The sequence below is a fragment of the Lineus longissimus genome, chromosome 10 (genome assembly GCF_910592395.1).
Source record: "Lineus longissimus chromosome 10, tnLinLong1.2, whole genome shotgun sequence".
NCBI lineage: Eukaryota > Metazoa > Nemertea > Pilidiophora > Heteronemertea > Lineidae > Lineus > Lineus longissimus.
The window spans coordinates 14237129-14260814 of NC_088317.1; the positions used below are offsets into that span (position 1 = coordinate 14237129).

The window sequence follows — 23686 nt, forward strand, 5'->3', positions numbered from 1 at the left end:
ATTAAAACAAGTAGATGAACAAATTACCAAAACAAAAACGATAACAAATTGTAATCTTTTTTCATCAGACAATACAAATATATACACCAAGGTTGATGACGAGGCTGGGTGTATTCTTTTATCCCCGGGTTTGTGTATGGGCCAGTCACCATTCAGAAGGACGTGTGCATCACCCCAGTCAGGCGGTTTTGAAATGAAGATCAATGCAAGAGGCCCGGGAGGCATCACCTCATCGTGACCTCCTCCAAATCCGCCACTATATTGTGTTTACCAACTTGTGCATGTTCAAATTTGGGCAATGGGGGGGGGGGGGGGGGGGAGTCCTGGCCAGCTGTATACTATCCATTCAGATTAGATAACTCATTTCAAGAAAGGGCCACAGGTAGCTCGACCATATTCACAAACTGAAGACGAATGCGACGTGCATAGAAATTATATCCTTTTATTCAGCTGATTGTTGAAATATGACAACAGAGTGCGCTCTGACACAAACAAAAAGCTAAAATAAAACCCCTTAACGAATTGTGACAAATATAGTTCTCTTCGTTTGTATCAAAATGACAAGATTAATTAGAAACCGCTATTTGCGCTTTTAGAGTAACGTTGTACTTTTTCAAAGAGTGGAGTCGCGTTATATATACATGTGCCTCCCCTCAAACCTCTCATTTAATTTTCGAACGGTATCTTTTGAAGAAAAATCACTATACTTTGTGTCCTAGGAATAATATGAAGAGCAAATGTTGCAAACAATGTTACGTATAGTTCTCAATACCTTGATCTATAATGGACCATACTGTGTACATGCACTGTGCGTCTACGAAGCCTCATTTTGAATTCAGCGGTTATTGTAGGTTAGATGACCATAACCACTCGGGTGGGTGCAAAATATGGAAGTCATAAGGGAGCATCCATTAAGTACGTACGCACTGAGGGGGGAGGGGGGTCTATGAAATTCGTACACTATGCGTACAGGGGGGGGGGGGTTAATGGTCTTGCGTACGTACGCAACCCAAGAACCATTTTTTGAACAAATAAAAAATAAATATTATCATAATAATCTTCTCCTCTTTCTAATTCTTATTTGGATAATCATACTTGTTCTTCACAAGATGTGTGAACTCATACGCTTCTGGGTTCGGATATTACCCGACTACAATGTTTTAGCAATTTCCAGCACCGTTTAATTTCCCGGTAATGCGTGTCGCCGTCAGAGAAAATGGCGACGCCAATCCGATTGTAGCGCCACAATGTAGCAAAATTAGGTACTATGTCTGTTCGTCAGCTAGGGAATTCAAGGTTCTATAGGCGTACGCTCGTACAGGGGGGAGGGGGTATGAGGCAATGCGTACAAGGTGCATACAGGGGGGGGGGGGGGGGGGGTATCAAAATTGGCATTTTCGTGCGTACGTACTTAATGGACGCTCCCTAACGCATTCACTGCACAATCGCCTTTCATGTTTAATGATACCTCACTAGAAATGGTTGTCGCACCATAAACATTGCCCGGGTAGGGCTGTCATTTTGCACAAATCCTCGCCTCGCTGTCGCCTCGGGTTCGGCCTACCTTTTAGCTCCAACCTCGCCATGTTTGGTGAGTACGTCCGACCAATACCCTCAGTTCGCTATCAATTCCTTAAACCTAGTATATCGATAAACTAGTACTGTAACCCGCCACATTTTTACACTAGTGCTGGCGTTTTATATCTGCGAATTCGACAAATAACCTAAACTAGCTGAAATAAAAATTGGGAATTATACTTTTTCGATTGGAAGATCTGATCGAAACTGATGGCACCAAACTGAAACTTTTCCCGAAACGAACTACGGGTAAACTTCATAGTGAACAACCCAAACTTTATACAACGAACATTTACATATAAAGCTATATTGAATATACAGGTATACAAATGCATAGATTGATTTGGTGTACAGATCTAGTCCTATATACATGTACATAATTAGAAAATAGTGGCTATACACGATACTAGAATACATTCTCGTCTTTCAAAAACAACACACTAAATAGTACTTAAACATCTGCCACTTATGCAGTGCTTTTGACTATCCTCTGCAACGCACTTATCGACTGTTATTGCCCTTCGACGTGCATATATAGAAACTAATGACCATGTAAAAGAAAAATGTGTCCACTGGGGATATATCCTTCCTTTACAATGTATGTTTCTCTTAATATTGATTTTGGTGTCTTTTATTGTTTTCCCGCCTTCAATCTGAAACTAACCAATGCTGACCATGGTGGGCGATGACTGAACACTTACAGTCGAACTGCATACAAATGCATCAACACAACTTTTTTTTAACCTCGCAGTTTTCGATGATGACGAAATTTACTGGTATACCCCATGGGCCGGTAGTCCCTTTAATCATGTTGATGCATTAGCCGGCCCATAATCCGGGGGAATAAAATGCCATATCGTTATACATGCAGTTTAACATAGTAGTCATTGGTGTCTATGGAAAAGTAAATTTGAACACATATTTTTATATATAGGTACTAATTTCCCACCATTTCTATTTAGTCCTTCTCCAGTGAGTTATATGATTGCACACCGCCAAGACGCTTGGAATGGGGTTAAGGCGACTTCTACGACTCTGACCCAGACATAACTTTGAGACCGATCGAAGTTAATATACATGTAATGATATTTTCGACTAAAAGTCTACAAAGGACATGGACATTCCGCTCGGCTCCCTACCATGTGGCTTGCAATTTGATAATATACCAAGTTATACGAGATTCCAGTTTGCATGGCGTGTATTCTATCTTTCTCCAGGCATAGACCCAAATAAATGTGGACCTAGCATACCTTTGATAAACCTACAATGATATGGTATTTCCTCTGTTTAGGAATATATAAAGAAATACTACATGAATGAGTCACATGCTAAGTATTTCGAATGACCATAATTCCTCATCGCTGGTAGCAGTATTTCCTAAAATTGACGCAGACTTATATCGAGCTTCCTTCCATCTATTAGAATTTAAAGGGATTCGTCTCTCTCTTCCGCCTCTCCATCACCAGGGGAGCCTGATTCTTCCCCATCATACACATGGTATAATTAATGATAATCAAGGCAGAGTAAGGATTTTATATCTGAAACCTTGGATTAGATACTGGAAAGTTGACACTAGCTTATATACTAGTGCGATTCTTGGTATTGTAACAACCAAAACAACAACGGACGCAGCCGCAACGACAGACCCTTTAAAAGATTCAAATTTATACCGTGATTAGGCCAAACTACTTCTTGCGTCCACAAACTGTTTCCTTGAAGACGTCTTGCCTATTCTGTACGCAACTATAAACATTGTCAAGATGATAAATCATGCACCTCCATTTGAATGATAGTTTCCAAACAATTCCCGGGGAAGAATTTCGTCTTAAGTTACCAGGTTGGCGAAGTGTTCGATTAGCACCTCGTTGAAGGTAATACAAATGCAATCTGAGATGAAGTAAGACTCCCTACCCCGGAGGAATAGGAGAATGAGTTGGAGTCACTTGTTGGCGAGTGGTCCAGCCAAGTAAAGTCCAAGTCAACCTCCGAGTGGAGCGAGTTCTTAGAAATAGACAGTGATTCCTGGTTTTTCGCCGTCCGCGTGATGGGAATCTCTTTCGATCGCATTCTGAAGAGAAAGAAATAACGAGGCATTAACAGTTGAGCTTATTCAGTTTTTAAGGTTCACATGGCCGTGGTGGCCGTGGCGAAGGCCGTGTTTGTAGGACTCGAAGCGCCAACTAAAAGAAGACGCTGATCAGAGGAACAAATAAAAACTGAAGTAAAAATTGGTTGGTGTGCAACAACATGTGCCCGAAACGCCGTTGTGAACACCTATAAAAAACGATGCTGATTAATAAAAAAAGGGGGTAAGGGTTCAAGATGCAGCGCGTTGCGGGCTTCCTTCTCCCTTTGGAAAAGTGACGGTGACACACTCACCCATGTCCAAATCTAGGCTGAGTTACGGGCTCGTGTATAGGTTAGAAGATTACCCACAAGGTGAAAGCTGTGATGTGATTGCGTGGCATGGTGTTGTGCTGGTGTGTCACCATTTTGTTGCCTCTGCCCAGCATTGCTCAAACGACAAAAGTGTTATAATTAAGGTTAACCAATCCACACCCGAACCGAACTGCGGGAGTTGAGCTATGACGATAGTATATTGATCGGTATGGGCAGCAAAACTACTGACCGCAATGTGTCCCTGTCCCTTACCTCAGCATTATAAACCTCAACCCTATCCCTGTTGTTCCTGAATTTCTTGCTCTTTGGATGATTCGTTCTAAACGTGGACATTCCTGACTTATGAGGCTCATAGGAGCTACCGCTCCCGTCGCTCTTGAAGCTTCCGCTGTTGATATGTCCTAACGGAGTCACCGCGGTGTCCAACTGGATTTCGCTAATCTGCCGCTCCGACCCGTACCGAGGATCGTTCTCGCCCGGGATGCCGTTTTCCAACGTGTAGTAGCCCGGGTTGTTTAGAGCCAGGGGATTCGTCTGCACCGAGGTGTGACCGTCCTCTTCGTTCATTGAGGAGTTGTTAGAGTAGTACATCAGGTTGTTCTCTTTGTTCGATCGGCGGTTTTTGCTGCAATTAGAAAGTGTTGGAAGCTAAGCCGTGATAGTTAATGCTCAGTGGATATCTACGGGGCTACGACCAAGGGACGTAATCCAGATTAGAATTCTGACAGGTTAAAAATTGTCTAAATATTATGTACAGAATTTTGCTGATGTACACAAGATGTCGTAATCAACCATCACATGGAACGAGTTTCTTAATAATCCATTCATTTGATAAAATATAATAGTATCCATCAATCAATCCATGTCAATCTACCCTCGCTCATGATTGGAAAGATGCTGGAGTCATAATTTGCTACGAAAGTGAGCAAAATGGGCTACAGTGAAGTTGCCTTTGAGCAGTGGCTTTAAAATGCCTCTCACTTAAGAGGGAAAATGACACCTAACGTGTTGAATTCAAATTATAGGAGAAATATATGTACAAACAATATGAAAAAGGATACAAACATGTTGCCAAATTTATGAACGAACTAGTAGGCAACATAGTACCTCACATTAAAATACTTTTCGTGAAGAAAGTAATTAATTATTCAAATTAGAATATATTTCAAGCAAGGTCAAATACTATATTTCTTGGTTATAACTACATGTAAATAATAAAATATGCTTTATCCCTAAATCACAGGTACTCTCGCATTGAGATTCTACGGGCAATTTTTGGGAGTGTTTTACTGCAGAAGTGCGAAATATGTGGCGGACGCAAGTGCGTGCTCTGCTTGCTGAAGCCTCTCCCACAATACACCAGCAAGTTCTTTGAGACACTGCGACAATAAAACCAGTGATCATGATGATGCGATTTTTCTAACGTTACGAGTGCGCGCCGGTTAGGGGGTTGGGAGTGAAACACTTGGCTAACACTGGTGCATTGCTTGTTGAACCATGTCCCTCGTATTAAAACTTTATTTGGAGACGGATGCAGCAGTGTCACTGATGCAATTAGTGCTATTGTTATGAGTGTGGGCCGTCAGATAGGCATTATTGGGGAAAGTAGCTCTTGCCATTGTGACCAATAACATTATATCAACTCGCCAACACTATGATTGAGCAATCACTGATAATAGTAATTCATGTCAATGTTGGATCTTCCAGATTATGGCAGAATATTTGTGCTTCCAAAACCCTTATTTGAATATAGTGTAAGTCAACTTCCCAAATAATTCAAAATACAATATTAAGCGAGGTTTATGAAATCATCCTTATAGAAAAAGGCTTAAGTTTTGTCGTAAAGACCTTAGATTTTTTTCCGTATATTTTGAAAGACCGCAAGAAGATAACATTCCATGTTATGCTAAAAAGGATGAAATATGTCATATTAATTTGCTTCAAATGCGCATTAGTTTACATCAGGGATTCAGATCAGTCTCCTATTTGTACAATAGTCATTTGGCAACACGGGATGCGTCTGAAGGCGGACAGTTACAACAGCAATATTCACAATAAGCAAAAAGCTGTGCATCGGGCTTTAAACCTAGAACACCAACACAAAGTTAGACAGATATACAACTATTACAACATGAGACAAGCAGGGATCTGTGAAGGACTACATGTTTTGCTGCAATGGGAAATAACCTCCCGCATCCTAAGATCAGGCTTTTTTTACACCTGCGTCAAAAATATAATTACAAAATTCCCCTCCTCTCAAAATTAGAACTAAGTGCTTGTCTTTCTAACCAATAGCTAATTAAACATTCTTCTTTAATCCATACTTGATACATCATATGACAGCGCATACAACATTCAACAGAACAAGTGAATATACTACCTTATGTCAAGAAGTAGGTGGAGCAACGCCAACAACATTAGGTCTGACATGTCTGACGTGCCTGACGGGTAGCATGAAATTTACGAGAGCATGCCAGTTAACAGAATATTATAGAACAGGCTACAAGTCATGAACTGCAAAACAAGCATGATACTAAGGTCACATCCTCCGACCCTAGCTGTTGATTATTAACAACAGAATCGCCTCCGCCTGTAGTTGGATCCGGAACCGTTACAACAATAACAAGGTTATGGATATTAGAGAACAATTTGCAACGATGATTTCTGTTATAGATTATTTACTTAAAAGGAAACGGCTGATTTACAGCAGGGGTTAAAACATTCAAGAAATTTGTCAGATATCTGTACAACATTGATGAGAAGAGAAACATTTGTCTTCATGCTGTGAAAGGAAAGTGTACACCATGTAATAACGAAGGCTTCACATTGCTACCAACTTTTGTCTGATGGTATACAGTTCACTTTAAGACCCCATGAGATCAAATGATTTTCAAAGGAGGAGAGCTGAAGTGAGATCTTTGTAGACTAATAAACTGGTAATGCTGGATTTCATTGTCAACTCTCTTCGCTTTAAACCAGATGAGATGGGGGTTCAGACATCACGCGGGTATTACACTATCATAGGTTAAAGACAGTTTTACTCAATGTCCAAGTTGGTATTTTTTATGGCTTTATAAAGCATAATCTGCTTTGGAGTCAGATCGTAGGCTAGTGTCTCTTTGCATGCTTCCTCAAGGGAAACCATGCACGGATATCGAGATTGCGTTGGTCAGTTTATCATCAGTCATTTCTGTAAGATTATGACTTAGAAATTGTGTCGAGTCACATACTAATACTACTGCAGAGTGATAGCCGCTACTTAAAGCCAGGTGAAGCCTCGTTATAACCGGAATATGCAGGAGAAACATATTTTACCTCTTTCTTTCGTCATTTATATAAAAAATGCCAGTATGCCTAAAACAAAAGGAATGCGTAATGGGTTGTTGGAATCCTAACCACCTCCTGATGAAAATATTGAGTACTGAATTAAACTATCTTGTATCCGAAAATATTCCAAATTGCTATATATGGACAAGCCAACTTGACAAATGATTCATTCAACACCTAACAAGATGCTCGTCCAAATGTCATTATAAGTGTTTATCAATATACATTGTTTGCCGTTGTCTGCAATTCAGTTGGGCATGCTGCAGTGTTATCTAGGTACCACGACAGTTAAATGTAATTCCTACAGAATAACTATGGTAAAGTCATTCATTCTGATTGACCAAATTACTATAATTAATTAGCATTATTTACCACCACATGCAAACATGGCAAATCATTGAGCACACATTTCTCCTCGTTATATCTCGTATATGTATCATTCATCCTTTGAACGGCATACCGTCATGACCAGTCATGCCTCAGTGTGTGTGCTTAAATCCTCTTTTTCTGATTTCATGCCATAATGCAGTATGTTTTCGGCTTATAGCCAGATATATTTTGTAATTCATTTTAGTTTGCCACACTCAAATGGATGGTGATTTTCAAATCCCTTCGCCAGAAGTATGCATTTTCAAGCAACATTTATTTGTAGTAAATTTGTTAATTTTGTTCCCAATTAACTCATGTGAGTTAGAGTTTATTAACACGACTGTGTTTATCACATTATTATTTGATTAGGTGAAATGACATTGTAGTCGAGAGCTTGAAATAATCGGACTAAGTGAAGTTACACCTAAACCACGACCCAATGCCTTGTACAGAATGTGTGCTCTACTTCGGCAATGACAATGACGAGATACTTTTGCTAGGTGGAAAACAAATGGAGATTGAAGACAAGAAAAATCAAAAAAGATGATAAAAATAACGTGATGGTATATTGTAACATACCCATGAAGAAAAATAACTTATCAGTAAACCTCACAAAATAAGGCTACTTCTGACCAATGGATACAAAAGGTAAGCTCGGGAAAGGGGTTTTGGTGGAGAGGGGTATCTATATCCTGACGTCCCGTTACAGAAACATTGACAAAAAGACCTCATCACCTCAACAAATTATTGGTCTTTTTTGAGACGTTTCAACGCTTTCCCGGCGCTACTTCCAGACGTTATGCCATTGATGGAATAGAAAAAGGCATTCCAGTGCAGTAATGCTAAGGTTATTATCAATTTTGTCGTTGATTGTTATAACAGTATCACTTTTTTTGATATATTTTGATGGTTGTCATGGTTACCTTGAAGCACGAAAAAACAAGTTTATTATAATGACTGAACCGAACACCTATAGATTGCTTGAAAACAGAAACAAGAAGATTTTTAAAGTAAAAGAGTCATTTAAGTAGATATAAGACTTAAATCAAGTATCTAGAGGCTGTGAAATGAAAGAAAATTGTGCAAAACGTGATTAAAAAATGAATAGAGAGATATCGTTAGAGAAACGTTGGATCAACAATCAAAATTAATTTGACTTATCTTCGCGACATTTTGTTGTTGGAGAATCTGGGATATTTTGTAAGCTCCGCAAAAAGAAAACGCCAGCGAAAATCTATCGGTTTACAGTGATAGTTTCTATTGGTTATTGTGCATTTTTAGATTAAGTAAAAATTTAAAAAATAGAATAATTAATTAGTTACTAAGGTAATATGAGGAAGCTGAATAAGACGTAATGCATAAAGATGTCATCTTGTACTGTATTCCCGGACTTACTCGTCTTCTAGTTTAAGTGGACTGTTTGGAGGTGCGCTAGGCTTAATGTCAGTTTCGGGGTGAATTTTGCCGAGTCCTAACTCAGAGTCAGAAAGTGGTTCAACTGTCGTAGAACTGATATCACTTAAAATTGTTAATCCGTCACTTTCCAGGTATGTTTTACTGTCCGCGGACTGTAGCGTGGTGTTTGAAATGGTATCATCGTCACTAAATTCCATCACTTGTTCTTGAGTGGTAAAAGAGTCTCCATCATTAGAACTCCCTGCATATGTTTGGTCGGTCTTCTCGTCAGGAACAGTTGAGAGTGTTACGTTACTTCGGCTGTAATCAGGTTCACTTCGGCTATATTCGGGGGCATTTGTAACAATGACGTCACTGCCGTCTTGGTTGGATCGGAAACTGCCGTCCTTTGAGAATGGTTGATTTTGGCATTTCCAAGACCGCCTGGAGTATCCCGGGTGTGTGCAGCGTGGTTAAAAGAGACACTATGCATTGTATGATCATAACATGATTGATTAAGCACATAAATGTTAATCTTAGTGATCCATACTGATCAAGAATATCAGTCAGATCAAATGCATTGTAATATATTCGAATTAAAGGTGGTTAAATAGACAACAAACGTGCGGTTTCTTTATGTTTTCTGTTACTTTTCCTGATATATCTATTCAGTCATCCGTCGCCAAGACCCACACACTCTCCTCTCCACCTTACAATTATTTGGTCAGTGTTAAACTCAAGATCGAAAATTCACGAGAAGAAACTACACTTATCGTATTTCATTTACTTCCTGGTGAAAATTGTATTAAACATGGACGTAAAAATAGTCACATCGAATTATTTGATTTAATTGCAATAATCGCGCTATCTTATTCCGCGTAGTGTGCTACTCTGGGAGGTTTCCACTGCACGCGATTTCAAAAGCCAACGCGTTCTTTACGGCTTTGCTATGCGTAACTGCGCCAAAATCGAAGAAAATAAAAGCATCTGCCTTGCGATGTCGTATGCGCTGGGCGATTCAAGCAAAGTCGCGTTCAGTGGAGACCAACCCATTGTGAATAGGTTTCCACTGAATGCGACTGCGACAACGCCTGACCCAGAGCTCTGTTATTTCACGCCGCAATACACCCAAACTGAGCAAAAATCTCATGCGTTGCGAAATGAATGCAAAATCATGTCAACTCGCAATCAGTGGAAACCTACCAAAACGATCAACAATGCATTCTATAGTGCAGTGCTGTTATCACATAAATTCGCATTGCGTATAATGTGCAATAAGTGAATAGACTGACATTCCCTATGAAACACATTTTTAGATACAGATGTCCAAATAAAAATGTGCAACACTTGTCCTTGCGAACAGGTCTGGCGGCTTTAGCATGTTCACCTAACGGAAGATTTACAGTGGGGTTGGTGAACGTTCGAATGAACTTTGCTCGTACACATGCAGTATTCAAGTTAAATAAAATGGTGTAAGGACCATGTGCTCACCTGGAATTACTTGGAAAACGAATAGTCTTAAAACTACAGACAAAAACATAAAATGAGAAATACAATTTCGTCTACCTTGAAAATATAGTAAAGGTCAATAATGACCTCGTTGCGATGAATCTTTGGTATATATTCAATAACCCAATCGACTATGGAAGTCAGTGTTAAGGATTTCATGTTATATATGCTTCAGATTTTTCCGTAGCATATTAAAGTCCCCATTCAAAAATCAGCAAAGCAAAAAAGCGAACCTTTCGTGGTGATTCATGCATGATTGCAAAAATATCAACAACTGGTGCCTGTTTCTTTTTTCATCCTAAGCAAACTATCAAAGATGCAAGGTCATGAGAAAAAAAACTGTCCACGTATGAACTTACCCGTACTCTCTGTGGTTGAAAAGAGAGATGAGTTAATGTGTGATGGTTGTGACTTGGCGTGTCAAGAAAGAAACTGCACAGAAAGCCCTTTGTGAAATATATCCACCTTATAGACAGTTAGCAGGGCAGTAGGAACGTCCTGGTGTTGGGAACTGGGTGTGCCGTAGGCGCGAAGCCCCCGTCGAGGGTCCACATATTCCCCTCTGTTCCTACGGGCTTGGTCAGGTGAATATGACTTGGAACACTTTCAACTCGCAGTCAACGACAATTGCAAGACATCTTTAAAAATGACGACCCGGCTTGAATCAGTGCCAATGTCACATTGTTACATACGGGTACTCATGTTATAATTAGGCGTAATAAAATTCGAAATCGCCCTTTTTGTGAGACCCAGTGGAGAAACAAGGTTGTTATCAAGTCAAAGTTATAAAATATGGAAGTACGCCATAATATTGACAAAAATAAGATTCAAAGTGTTCAGTTGACAATACCACACAGTAGACATGTGTTTGCTGTTATCCTTATTATTTGATAAGGCTGTGCTGTGTTATTTCAAAGTTTGTGAAATTGTTAGTTTTTGATGTCTCTAATATCTACAATACCTTGGTTCTCTTGGACAACATCCACCTCTGCTGGAAGTGCAGAAATATACCCCAGTTGTGACAGTTTTCGTTTGTTATTTATTAGCAATGCCATATACATGTAAAGACAACATTTGTTTGGGAGTTTAGGCGTAGGTTTGATTAGTAAATTATACTCCAACTTCGAATATGTTATCAAGTTATGCCATACTGCACTATAAAAGGCCTCGCAAGCAGCATACATCAGGGGGATAAATGTGAAAATAAACAAATCCAGCCTCCAAATCAACAGGGTCAATCGCGTTAAACGGAGAATATAGGCTGAAGCCAGGAGGGTCTGATTAGGTTACACAAAGTCACCGAGAGAGGTATCTTCTATCTCAAAATGCTTGTACTGTACATCGAAACTGTTCACGTGAATGAGGAATGTAACTATCGCTGAAGCAAACACTGCCCTGGCCCCCGGGCCTACCGGTGCATTATGTTCGCATGACGGCCCAATTTGTCTCCTGACTGTTGTCACCTGCCACACGAATTAACCGAGCTGAATCCAGACAAAATCAATTACCACACAGTCATGTAAATCAACGAGAAACAGCGTGGCACCCTTGAGTCTCATCATGCGTTTTTTGTTTTCGATTCCGAGACAGGTTGCTCTAACTACATTTTCAACTACAAATGTTTAAAGAACATGTACCTACCTCTTGTGAATGTAGATGATGAGTCCGATGATGACTATAATTAGCACACCACAAAGACAGGCCAGGATGATGAGCGGTATGAGATCCACCTCGGTCACAGTACCACCTCCGGCAACCGCACCAGCTACCATAGCGGGACTGAAGGACACCACGGCCACGCCAGTCGCACGCCGCGGCGGCACACCATCGTCCACAGCGTCGATGAGTAACTCGTACTTGCTCTGGGTTATGTCACCTTTTTTTCCTATCATACGAAGTTCACCGGCTTGGTTTATCGAAAAAATACTGAAAAAGGAACAAAGTAGACAATTTATTAATGCGACAATATTTGCAATTTAAGGATAATCGAGAGGCTGCCCCCATCTGACTCCCACCCCGACTTCATCTCCGTATTCGAAGGGAAAGAAATCTAAATGTCAGTCAGTAAAATAAAATTCACTTTCCATATAGATTTCCACTTACTGTTTGTAATCTCTCAGACTGAGCGTAACTTTATTATTCTTGTCCTTGTCCGTGGCTGTCACCTTTCCGAGTACCTTATCTCCATTTTCGTCGTCGTATTTGAAGGTGTAGGCGAGTTCACTGAAAACTGGGTCATTGTCGTTCACGTCTAGGACTGTTACTGATACAGTGGCTGTCGAAGTCTGAAACAATTGAAAAAAAATGTTGTATTTGGACGGACAGATAGGTTATATTCCCACCTTCTGTCACTCTTTTTTTCTGAAAATCGATATAACCGTGTTTATTTCTGTGACATTTTGACAACCTCCTTCCGTGACAGGGGAGTTCGATGGCTTTGTTATTGTACTGTTGCCTTCAAGCTCTTAGGGAAAGGAAGTTAGGATCATATATTTAAAAAGAATATGCAAGCTTACATTTTACTCCAGCTTGGATCGGCGGTAATGACTCACAAATCAGTAGCCGGTCAAGGTTTCAGCCGATGAATATCCAAGTACTAGTGATGAATATTTTTTTACGTTTGAGGCTAGATTTGAATAGGATTCATGATGCCACTTGTCATGGTCCACGTGTTCAAGTCACTTGTCACGAGCATGTTCCTTAACTGACTGCTTGAAAACGTGACATGAGATGAGAAGACAACGCGGTGAAGTCGTACATTACATGTGACAACAGGAGCTGTAAACCCATCATAATACAACTACTTACAAAAGTGCCATCTTTGACTTTTGCTTCGAAGGTGTAGATCGCCATCGTCTCAAAGTCAAGAGCCATTGCAAGGAATATCACTCCACTCTTCGTATCGATACCGAATACATTGGTACCACTAAGAGCGTATGAAAGAATCGACCCCTGAAGGAGAAGATATTTCATACATATATAATAGGTAAAAATACGAGAGGGGGCATGCAGTAACGTGCTTATATTTTGCTTAAACGATGTCTGAGGTAGTAAAGGTTTCAGCCGAGCCTAACTGAAAATGGTTCAAACAAAAAATCAAGATATCAGTGCATGGTGGGCAAGTGCATTTTTGGTGAAAATTGAGTTACCTTGACTTCTGCAGGTCTGTTGTTAATGCAATAAAGTTCACGTGGCCAATAAGAAAGTGTAAGCCATTAATCATGAACATCACGGTGTGTTTTCCAATCCTTGCTTTCTTAAGGCCATAAATGAAGCTTCCGTTCAAAAAATAGAAAATTGGACAATTTTCAATTCTGTAAAATTACTAAATATGATTTTCAACAGCTTGCCGTGGTGTGGACTAATATAATACTAGAAAATACTGGTTTTGGCTAATTTGCGTGCATAATAACTGGTCTACTGCAATATTTATTTCTATTAACCAGAGCCACAGGAATATACGATAAACACGAACAGTTTTGGTCCTGTATCCGGTTAACATTGCAAGCCTTTTGAGTTACTGAACCATCTGACCACCATCAAGGTTGCTATCATAATGGTTATTCTTGAAACGGTTAACACGACTCGATAGATGAAAGATTACTTAAAGGACAAGGCGTACTGAGAAACAAACGTTCTCCTGTAATACCAGGGGAGACACCTATTAATTAGAAGTTGAACTATTCTGAGGTCCTGCACAATCATGATTGGTTCATCTTTTGTAGTGGCTCCCCTAGTATTCAAAAAATCGGGTCACATTTTCCTGTACATCGTGTCCTTTAAAAGATGATCGAATTATTTTCAATAGAATCGAGCTATTTAATAAGAATTACCAATTAAAGAAATGCTTAGAAGTTTCGAGAGCTGCTCTTTCTACCATTAGGTGAGCAAGTTATCATATAAAGGTTCCCGGGTTAAGTGTTTTAAAAGAGGATAGAACATGTCCGAGTGTCGCTACATAGTAACATCATTCTGAAAGTAAAACAGGGAGTCCGACCCGTTATGAGATTGTGATTATAATTTGAATAAATCAAAGGTTAGTGTTAGTGACCCTCTCTTCGAAAACCAGGCCCAATTCGGAGATCAGTTACTGAGATAGCAATAACTATTCAAATGCATGATTTTTTTTGTAAAGCAATGCAAGCTAATCGATACGCTACAGCTACTTTTTTTACTTAGTATAGGCATGCAGCCTTTCGACATCTTTGAAAACTTTAAAGTGTTGTCAAAGAATGCGTCAAGTTATCAACCATATCACAAATCATATATCAGTGGAAGGGAATGAAGTTCATCTAGCCGAGGGACCTCGGAATGTTGGTTCTCCAAATCATTGAAGTGTAAAGTTCCCAAAGAATGAGGGGTAATTTCAGAAACGGAAACACTCAAACGATACGCACGAGGCTGAGATCAGTATTTTGTATTTTCCCCAGAGAAGCTTGCTCAGAAAACTTCTTATCTCTTTTAATTACTTGAATTTAAATGTTGCTCTGGAACAGTTACGAAAACTTAAAAAACCCGAAAAATCGTGCAATCCTTTTCAACACTGTGTACATGTAATTCAAAATTTCCAAACTGGTGAAACAAAAAGACTCTGGCAGTACTTACATTTATGCCCAAATAGACCTGTGTAGCATGCAATAATGTTGATATTGTTAGACTGTTGTTTTAGTCGAGGACACATTCGGAAGTCTATGTGATTTGAATGATAAAACGCCATAAAAAATTATACTTTCTAAGAATTCAATGAACAGGCCTGTGATTTGCAAGCAGATGGCACTTTCAACGATATACGACATGTTGCAACGACTCTTTGTAATTCTGCCTTCAGTGGTTGGACCTTTAGTATTTTGGCTGGGTCGTAGATTTTAAGGGAGGTCGTATCATGGCTTTATCGCTCTAAGCCAAGGACGTTATCGAAACGTTCTTACCTGGTCCTTATCTGTAGCTACAACTGTCAGTAGCGAAGCCCCTACGGGGGAGTTCTCTAAAGCCTGGGCTGTGTAGGTTTGTTGACTGAACGAAGGGGGCACCGAGTTGGTTCCTTGTACCGTCACCACGACCCTCGTCGTAGTGCTTCTCAACAACGGGGAATTCTTTTGGTATGCCTGAAAGTTAAGTTAGTTTGACCTTTAAAACATAGTCAGAAGTACCAGGGTCGGCGCTGGCTCCTTAACTATGTTAGCGCGTTTTGGATAAAGCTCGGGAAAACTCATCAGCTATCTAAGCCACAGCATGTTCCATCATTCTCTGGAATACCTCTAAATGTCAGGCGTGAAAGTCACCAAGCTTTGGTAAACGCGTCGTAAATCGGACGATTAAATATCTTTGAACTTGATCGAAGTCCAGTTTGGCAAAACTGACATAAGGTTTTCTTGACAGACTAACTTTGGCAACGACATTTATGAGTGTTGAGAAATGTAAACCAGGATTTAAGTTCAAAGTAATACCGTACCTGGACAGTTACCACATTTTGCCCAGCCGGTGGCCCCACTTTGTTTAACTTCAAAGCGCCGGAGTTGGGATCTATCGTGAAATAGCTTGTCACACCGGCTACGCCAGGTACTTTATAGAGGACCTTTTCGTTGATGCCCGAGTCCCCATCTATCGCCTTGATAGCTTTGTCCATTGTCACGAGTGCACCCTGGAATGGATTGGAAAAGGTTTGATAAGATGATTATGGTATACTTTGAGTAATCGAATACATCCATCGACTGGCACGGCTTAAGGTTTCTTTGGTGGTCGTTTCAACAAAAATGGCACACGCCACTGCCGTGCCGGCACTAGAGAAAATATTCCGTTATCAGCAGATTCGCGATGATTAAAACAATACACATATCTTGTGGTACTCTCATGACAAACACAATGGACAAGCCTATAGGCGAATATGGGTCGTCGCGTTGATGCCAGAACGTCCCCAAAATTTGGAAATGTTGTTCTTAATTCCTCCGGGTTGGGGTACCTATGGCTTGATCAAATGAATATTAATGTGGATAACTGGAAAATATTATACTCTAATGCCCAGTAAACGATTAGAGATATTTGTCAACATGAAATTTTTGGTGAAATCGCAACAAATAAAAAACTCGATGTATAGTAATCTTATGTTTTCATTTGAACTTCAAACATATTTAAATGATATTAAATCAGTGAAACACAGGGCTTGTATCACAAAATTAATGCTGGAAGCCCATTGTCTAAGAATCAAAACTGGGAGACACTGTAGTCTAAGAAAGTGTGAGGTTTGCAAGTCAGGGGAGGTTGAGGATGATTTTCACTTCCTTGCGGTGTGCCCTAAATATGTGTCAAAACAGCAAAACTCATTGCAGTTGTAATAGAAGTGATCTCCATTTTCTGTCTCTGTCGGATCTGACTACAATTTTTCTGAAAAATCCTTCACCTCCCTCTGCTGCGATTATCAACGAGTTCTTTAAACTGCATAACTCTATATTGTCCTTATTTCCATTATTATGTTTTTGTCTTTAAATATTTGTGATCTTATTTTGTATACCCTGTAACTTTATATTGTATATTTTGTAATTATTTTATGTAACCGTTGGCCCCTAGTGGGCGTTTTATAGTCTGGGCTCCTGACCTCACTCTCGCTGTCGTAGGTCAGGCAATAACAAAAATCTATAAATAGAACAATAGCTTACACCACCATTTCCACAAAAATTCTTATGCCTAATTTTTTTTAATATTATAAACAATCTATCCTGCAAAAACCAACGCAATCGGTCAAGGTTTAGCGTCCCAAATCGTACTTTTGCGAAAATGACAATATCGCTAAAAGTGACGTCATTATATGGGGAAACCCCTTTGTCTGAAACATAAAATAACCGTAATCGCGCATTTTAAGAGTAATTCCGGTATTTCTACAGTGTAGAATGATGTGTTCAATAAAAGTGCATAATCCTAGGACAGATACAGCGCTCAATTCGACCGTAAAACGATAATTGGCTCGGGAAATTACAACAATGGCTGAATCTAAAAATAACACTCCTCTTTTCTGCCGTGTTATTTGTAGACGGTTGTTGTTACCTGACCCGTTCCTAAACCCTACCAAAAGCCCGGAGATCGAGGTCAGAGAACCAGACTATTTAGCGTTTTAGAGTAATAAAGAATTTGAATTTGAATTTGAATTTTTCCACCGCTGTACCTTATTATCATAATTATGCCCACGTGATTAGCTGCTCGGTATTGACGAGCAAGTGACAGTCCTCATTTGCATGTACATTAATGTCATTATTATGGCTGACGCGATCCTGTAAAGTTGTGCGTAATTTCTAATTTCTCGGCAAATACTTGATTGATTTCGTTGAAATTTGAGAGTATTACAGATTAGATTACTGCTTACATTGGGTCTTCGTAGTTTCTTCATACATCATCGATAAAGACACGTAGCTTTGTGAAGAAACTCACCATACTGCTCGCTGGCCAGCACAACATTCCTGCATGCTACGTATACACGCTCATCAATTTTGAGCTCCCAATTAATAATTTTATTCATTTCGCATTTTACATGAGACGAAGGACTTAATGAACAAGATAACGAACTTTAATGAAAACTTAAGTTTTATTACAATAGGACAAATACTGGCAACGCAATTTGCATTTCAATTCAACAACTGCCGAGCATCCTAGGGCTAAAACTATCTTCATTCATAGTCAATCTCGCCATTTAGCTAAACGGACCTGAAACAAATCGATTCAGCGTCTACACTTTTACTCCGATTTGTCTCAAAATTGGTGACAAAGAGGCTGAATGTACTGCAAACAATTCCTCGAACCAAATTTAAAAAAAAAATGATTTTAAAGATATTTTTTAGTGTAAAATGCCTGTTGCTAGGCATGGTTGCTAGGCACATGCTGCCACAAACATAATGACAGAACCTGACAATAAGGGTCTGCTCTCGCGACGACCAACATACAGCATAAATTAACATCATGTTTCGGCGTGATCAGGTTGGATCGTCCGTCCGCATCAATCTCGGTACTCATAATTGTGTTAGATGATAGAATGAATGACGTGTCATGGAACTTTATTTGGGCTTCTCTCATTATCATTATAATTATGATCGCACTAATTGTTGTGTATTCTGACTCAGTCCTACCTGTGAAGCGCTAGCCTGTATCCTTCCTGTGTTCGGTTCGCCAACAAAAATGGGATTTCTATTGTCCCCATCCTTGATAGTTATTTGAAGGGTAGCCGTCCCCGTCAAGTGCCCGGGGCCTGACGTGGTCGCAACTCCTTGCTGGTGATCCTGAAAAGTTATTTGTGATTGAGTTTTATGTTATTCAAACTATCACAGTTATATTGGGGTACGTATCAGACATTAGGCCGGGCGCGAAATTTTTTTCTGCAGGATACTTCTGCCACAGTGTACATCTGACAGCCAATCACAATTGGCGCGATCTTTGACGTCACACTGTTTATTTATGCATGATAATGCAAATACAATGGACGATACCGAGTCGCATGCCGAGTGCCACTTCAACTGTGAATGTGACAATAGTTCATTGTCTGACCCCAATTATGCTCAACTCAAGGTTTGTGTCGTAGTGTTTAGGAATGAATTGCACAGATTCATTGTAAAATTGATGATATTATGCGTACAAAAGAGGCATCAGCTGATCTGATCGCTACATTGCAGTGCATGCATTGATTTGTGAAATTTTAAGGGGCAGTGACACTGACAGTGTTGCCAATGTTGATAATTATTAAAGGGACAGTGTATCCGATGTCTCGCGATTTGTGAAATTTTAAGGGGCAGTGACACTGACAGTGTTGCCAATGTTGATAATTATTAAAGGGACAGTGTATCCGATGTCTGCTGTTGAAGGTATCAGGCCTATTTTGGTAGTTTGAACATTGTTGAAGGGCCATTGTATAAAACACATTTTGACAAGCAAACAAAATAAATTGAATGGTGGCGCCACCTATGCATATGCAGCAGAACTAGTTACACGGTTGACAGATAAACATTCAACCTCGGCTATTTTGCCGAGCACAGTGCGCCTTTAACAGACAAGTCCAATAAATACAGTCCACTCGACAATGAAAATACATGTTAAGATACTGCAAATAAATATATTTTAGCTAATATACTCCTCTAACCATTTGCTAACTTGTTCTTTCCAAGATTATCAGAACACGTGGCATTGTTGACATTATTGCGCCATGTGGAAAGATGATGTCAACAAAGACACGTGCTTGCCTTGAATTCTGATTGGCTGTCAGATGTACACTATGGCAGAAGTATCCTGCAGAAAAAAATTTCGCAGGCCGGGCATTACAAAAACACAATTTTATTGTCCATAAAACGCTCATAAAGCGCTAATATCATGAGCGCTTCCAGAAATTCGCATCGAAATGATGTCCTTGCCTTTATTAACTTATAGGTGAAATCAAGTTAAATTAAAATATTCCTTCCTGCTCCAATGATTTAATTGATATACAGCTTCCAAAAAATGACCCCCTCCTCACGCTGGATGCCCAACAGCGCTATCTGCCACGATCGGATAGCCGGCCCGCCCATTTCATTGTTTTTTCTCTCTCAATAAACGGGTCCTATATATGGTCGCCAAGGTGTGCTTCTGTCTGCAAAAACTGCTTTGAACAAATTTATTTTGCACTTGTGACTATTTATGGGCAAAAGAATGCTGGAAAGATACTCTGGGCCTGATAGAACCCCTTATCTTACTCTCACCAACTGTCGGATTCCACCCCTCACAACCCCGACGCTTTCTCTATAATCAAGTCAAACTTTATATAAATTAGCCTTTGTTTAAGGCCAATCAACAAATCGTGATTTTCAGTAAGAGAGGCCTCTTTACTAGCAACACTGCTGTATTTGTCATACAGGGGAATATACAGAGCCCGGAGAACATAAAACTTTGGGAACAGAGAAACCGGGGAACACAGAACCCGATGTACATCGATCCCCGGGGAACATAGGGGTGATCATCCCAAATCAACTTCGAGAAGAGCTGTCGAAATTTCAGCCTCATTAGAACGGGCCAATGCATAATCATGTCGCTCACTGTCTAAATAATTGATACTACTGATGCTCTACTACACCGTTATCAGGATTCCAATAATTTTCAAACCTTGTTACCGAATAAACTTCATGCGGCGATTCAAAAATATTTACTCCTTGCAACATATTGCGTTGTTCACACGAGTTAAGTAACGTTTGAACCACTGATTACACTGTTGTTCATTAGCTTCGATATCATAACCGCGTGTATCATGCCTATATATAATATTTACGCTAGTGGGAGAGAGAAACCCAAATAATTAATCTATCAGTACATAAATGATTCAAGGGACACAAATGCAGGGCACACGGTTGTCACTGTTTAAAGGTGCGAATCTGTTTAATACATGTCCAAAACATATTCTGTGAATTTTAATGATGATTTCGGAGGCAAAGGCGTTAAATCCAACTGAAGGCCCGGTAGTGTTCAAAGCCTTTTGTATCAACCGCAATGTTTTAGTGACCGCTACTAACTTAGCAAAACCCTCAGGCATGTTAGGGTTCCGATAAGCGGAACTCTATGGCTATGATGGCGCCGAAATAGCGGCAGCTCAGCTAACGGATATGAAGCTAGGAACTATATACAAACTTAAGATAACGGTGGCTTATATAACCGCCAAACCACCGTTAGCAGATAACGCAGCTTTGAAAAAACGGGCCCAGTTATTTTGAATTACTAGAATTCTCAACCTCGCTGATCTTACCGTTGCCGTAATAAGGCAAGACATGTTATGAAAGGTCTCGTAGTCTAGCGGTTTGACAAGCTGTAGAATTCCCTTTCCAGGCATAGGCATGTTGAAATATTCCTGAAATCACAAAAAACGATAAATCAATTAACCATGTCATTGTTTGCTTTTAAAACAGACATGTACATTGCATATTAATCTGGAGAACAAAACAAGTGCCTTCCACAAGGAGGAATAGAGCTGATGTAGAACTGCCCTCCCCCCAGCTCCCCCCAGGCCAAATAAATTACAATATTCTTGTTTTTTGTAGTACGTGATCCACCAGTATGACAACATGCTAAAACTGCACATGTATTTGCTGTATGTGTGGTCATTGTACTTGGAATTCGCTAACTATTAAATGTGTAAAAAGCTGCATGAAGCTTTTTGGTATGTATTTCTTCGAGAGTAAGCGAAATTAGGCGCCACATAGTAGAGAAAACCATTGACTTCGTACTTGGCAGTGTTCTACGATGTAGATGTAGATGACAAATTAAAAAAAGAGAGACTGGAGTTGGTTTTCCAAAAAATTGAAGAAAAAACCAAATCTCAATTGTACCGATGCTTCAATATAAATAAAGTCACGAAATAGTTGCTCTGAACCAGTATGTTTACTGACAACTGTACAGTTTGAACAGCATCGTGACAATATAGGTACGGACATGAAAATCAAAATACAGGGTGATCCATGAAAAACCATGAAAATGTCTGAAAACACTGTACATTTTACCGCATTTTTATTGTTTGATTGTTTTTGGGTCACCTTCCACAACTGATGTGCAGCGAAAGTTCGGTCTGTATTCGTCTCAGTCCGCTTGGTGACAATATTGATGGTGTATCAAAGGGTGAGTGTAGACAGTGAGAGTGTTGATCACTTTCATCGTGCCAAACATTGGAAGCGAGTCCAGGACCTCGAGGAAAGAAGCTTGACGAAAATATGAGATCCTGTGTTCCCTGTTAATTTGCTCTTGTTATGATCATCATTCGAAAAATATCGCAAACGGTTTTTACCACATTCGAAGGTTTAGTGTACTTTTGATGCTAGAAATGACCCTCGACCCGCTCAAATGTGGTTAGGCGTGAGTGATAGGGTGGGTTGAAATGGCCGTGATGGTGTGCATGTACGGTGATAAGTAACTGTGAGTCAACAGGTTTAACGGGGACGACAACAAAGTTGGGACGAACATTGCAAGTGAAGAAAAAAGAGATGCACACTCTTAAAAAAGAAATCTTTTGAGCAAACGATTTTTCAGGCTAACACAAATATGCAGAGCATTTTCAGAGAAATGACCAAGATGTAGGTGTTTTATCACAAAATGTTTTTCTTTTCTCTTTAGAAATAACAGCTCTACCGAATGCTACAGTTTTGGCTGAAAGTTTTTCAAAGCTCAAAACCCGTTCTTTTTAAAGAATGTATACAGAAAATGTACTTGGCTGTGCTATGATAGCAATAATTGACGTACTGGTGAATATTTGGCAACTTAAACTTATTTGAAATAATTGGCGCCATCAAAAGTGATAAAACCATATCTTCCCTTATATATTAAAACTTCCCCACACAATTGAAGGACAACATTTATGCAGGAATGCACGTGCCCCCCTTAAAATACGAGGGAAGCCAACTAGCAAACCGAACATGAACTAACATGAATATGCACATTGCTTATGTAATATGACGATCATGTTCAGTATTCGCCACAAGGCCATTTGTCAGGATGACCCCCTCTACATTGGCAGCCTACCACCCTAACTTTGAAGCAGCCACCCTGCCTTGCTCTAGATCGTTTTTAAAAGGTCCAGAGCAAGGCAAGGTGGCTGCTTTCTATTGGGCTACCCTACCTTAAATAACTGGTCACCCTACCTCGTGTTTCACATACACTGGCAAAACCGTTTTGAATATCAAGGGTGCCACCCTGGCTTTAGAAATGCCTGTGTGGAGAACCTTGTATGTTCAATTTTATGCCCCCCCCCCCCCCCAATCCAAGTATTTTAAGAAGGCATCCATTCTTATAAATGTTGTCTACCAATTAAGCATTCGTTACGCGAAATTTGAATAAAAACACTTTAACTCCAAAACATGCAGTGAAGATCATGTAAGTTTTACTACGTTATGCATATCGGAAACGTAAGCTTTTGCAGTTCCATACCATGCTTGAAAAAAACACACTCCATTGCCAAAAAGCGCCTCTGGTTAATTAAGTTGAAACTTTATGGACAACCAGGCAGTTTGGTACAAATATAGAATAGTGAAATGTTTTGCCTTTTTTCTTCGGGAAAAAAAGAAAAAAGACTTTTAGGTTTTTCAAAATCTGAAAACCTTTTTGTGTGTTTCATTTCCGAAAAATG

General features: G+C 39.7%; 1 protein-coding gene across 11 annotated transcripts in view; it reads right to left on the reverse strand.

The window, feature by feature from the left end:
• Nucleotides 1-422: 422 nt before the first annotated feature.
• LOC135494446 (protein dachsous-like) overlaps nucleotides 423-23686 on the reverse strand; it is a 53176-nt gene continuing 29912 nt past the window's right edge. For 5 of the 11 annotated variants that reach the window (XM_064782424.1, XM_064782423.1, XM_064782431.1 and 2 more), the window contains 12 exons: nucleotides 21320-21421; nucleotides 18690-18839; nucleotides 16031-16219; nucleotides 15507-15683; nucleotides 15184-15201; nucleotides 13387-13530; nucleotides 12682-12863; nucleotides 12220-12504; nucleotides 11540-11566; nucleotides 7294-7332; nucleotides 4231-4603; nucleotides 3438-3646 (listed from right to left, as the gene is read on the reverse strand). In XM_064782424.1, the coding sequence (XP_064638494.1) occupies nucleotides 3581-3646; nucleotides 4231-4603; nucleotides 7294-7332; nucleotides 11540-11566; nucleotides 12220-12504; nucleotides 12682-12863; nucleotides 13387-13530; nucleotides 15184-15201; nucleotides 15507-15683; nucleotides 16031-16219; nucleotides 18690-18839; nucleotides 21320-21421 (1752 nt within the window). In that variant the 3' untranslated portion in view covers nucleotides 3438-3580. The other 6 variants (XM_064782426.1, XM_064782428.1, XM_064782430.1 and 3 more) reach the window with 6 other exon arrangements.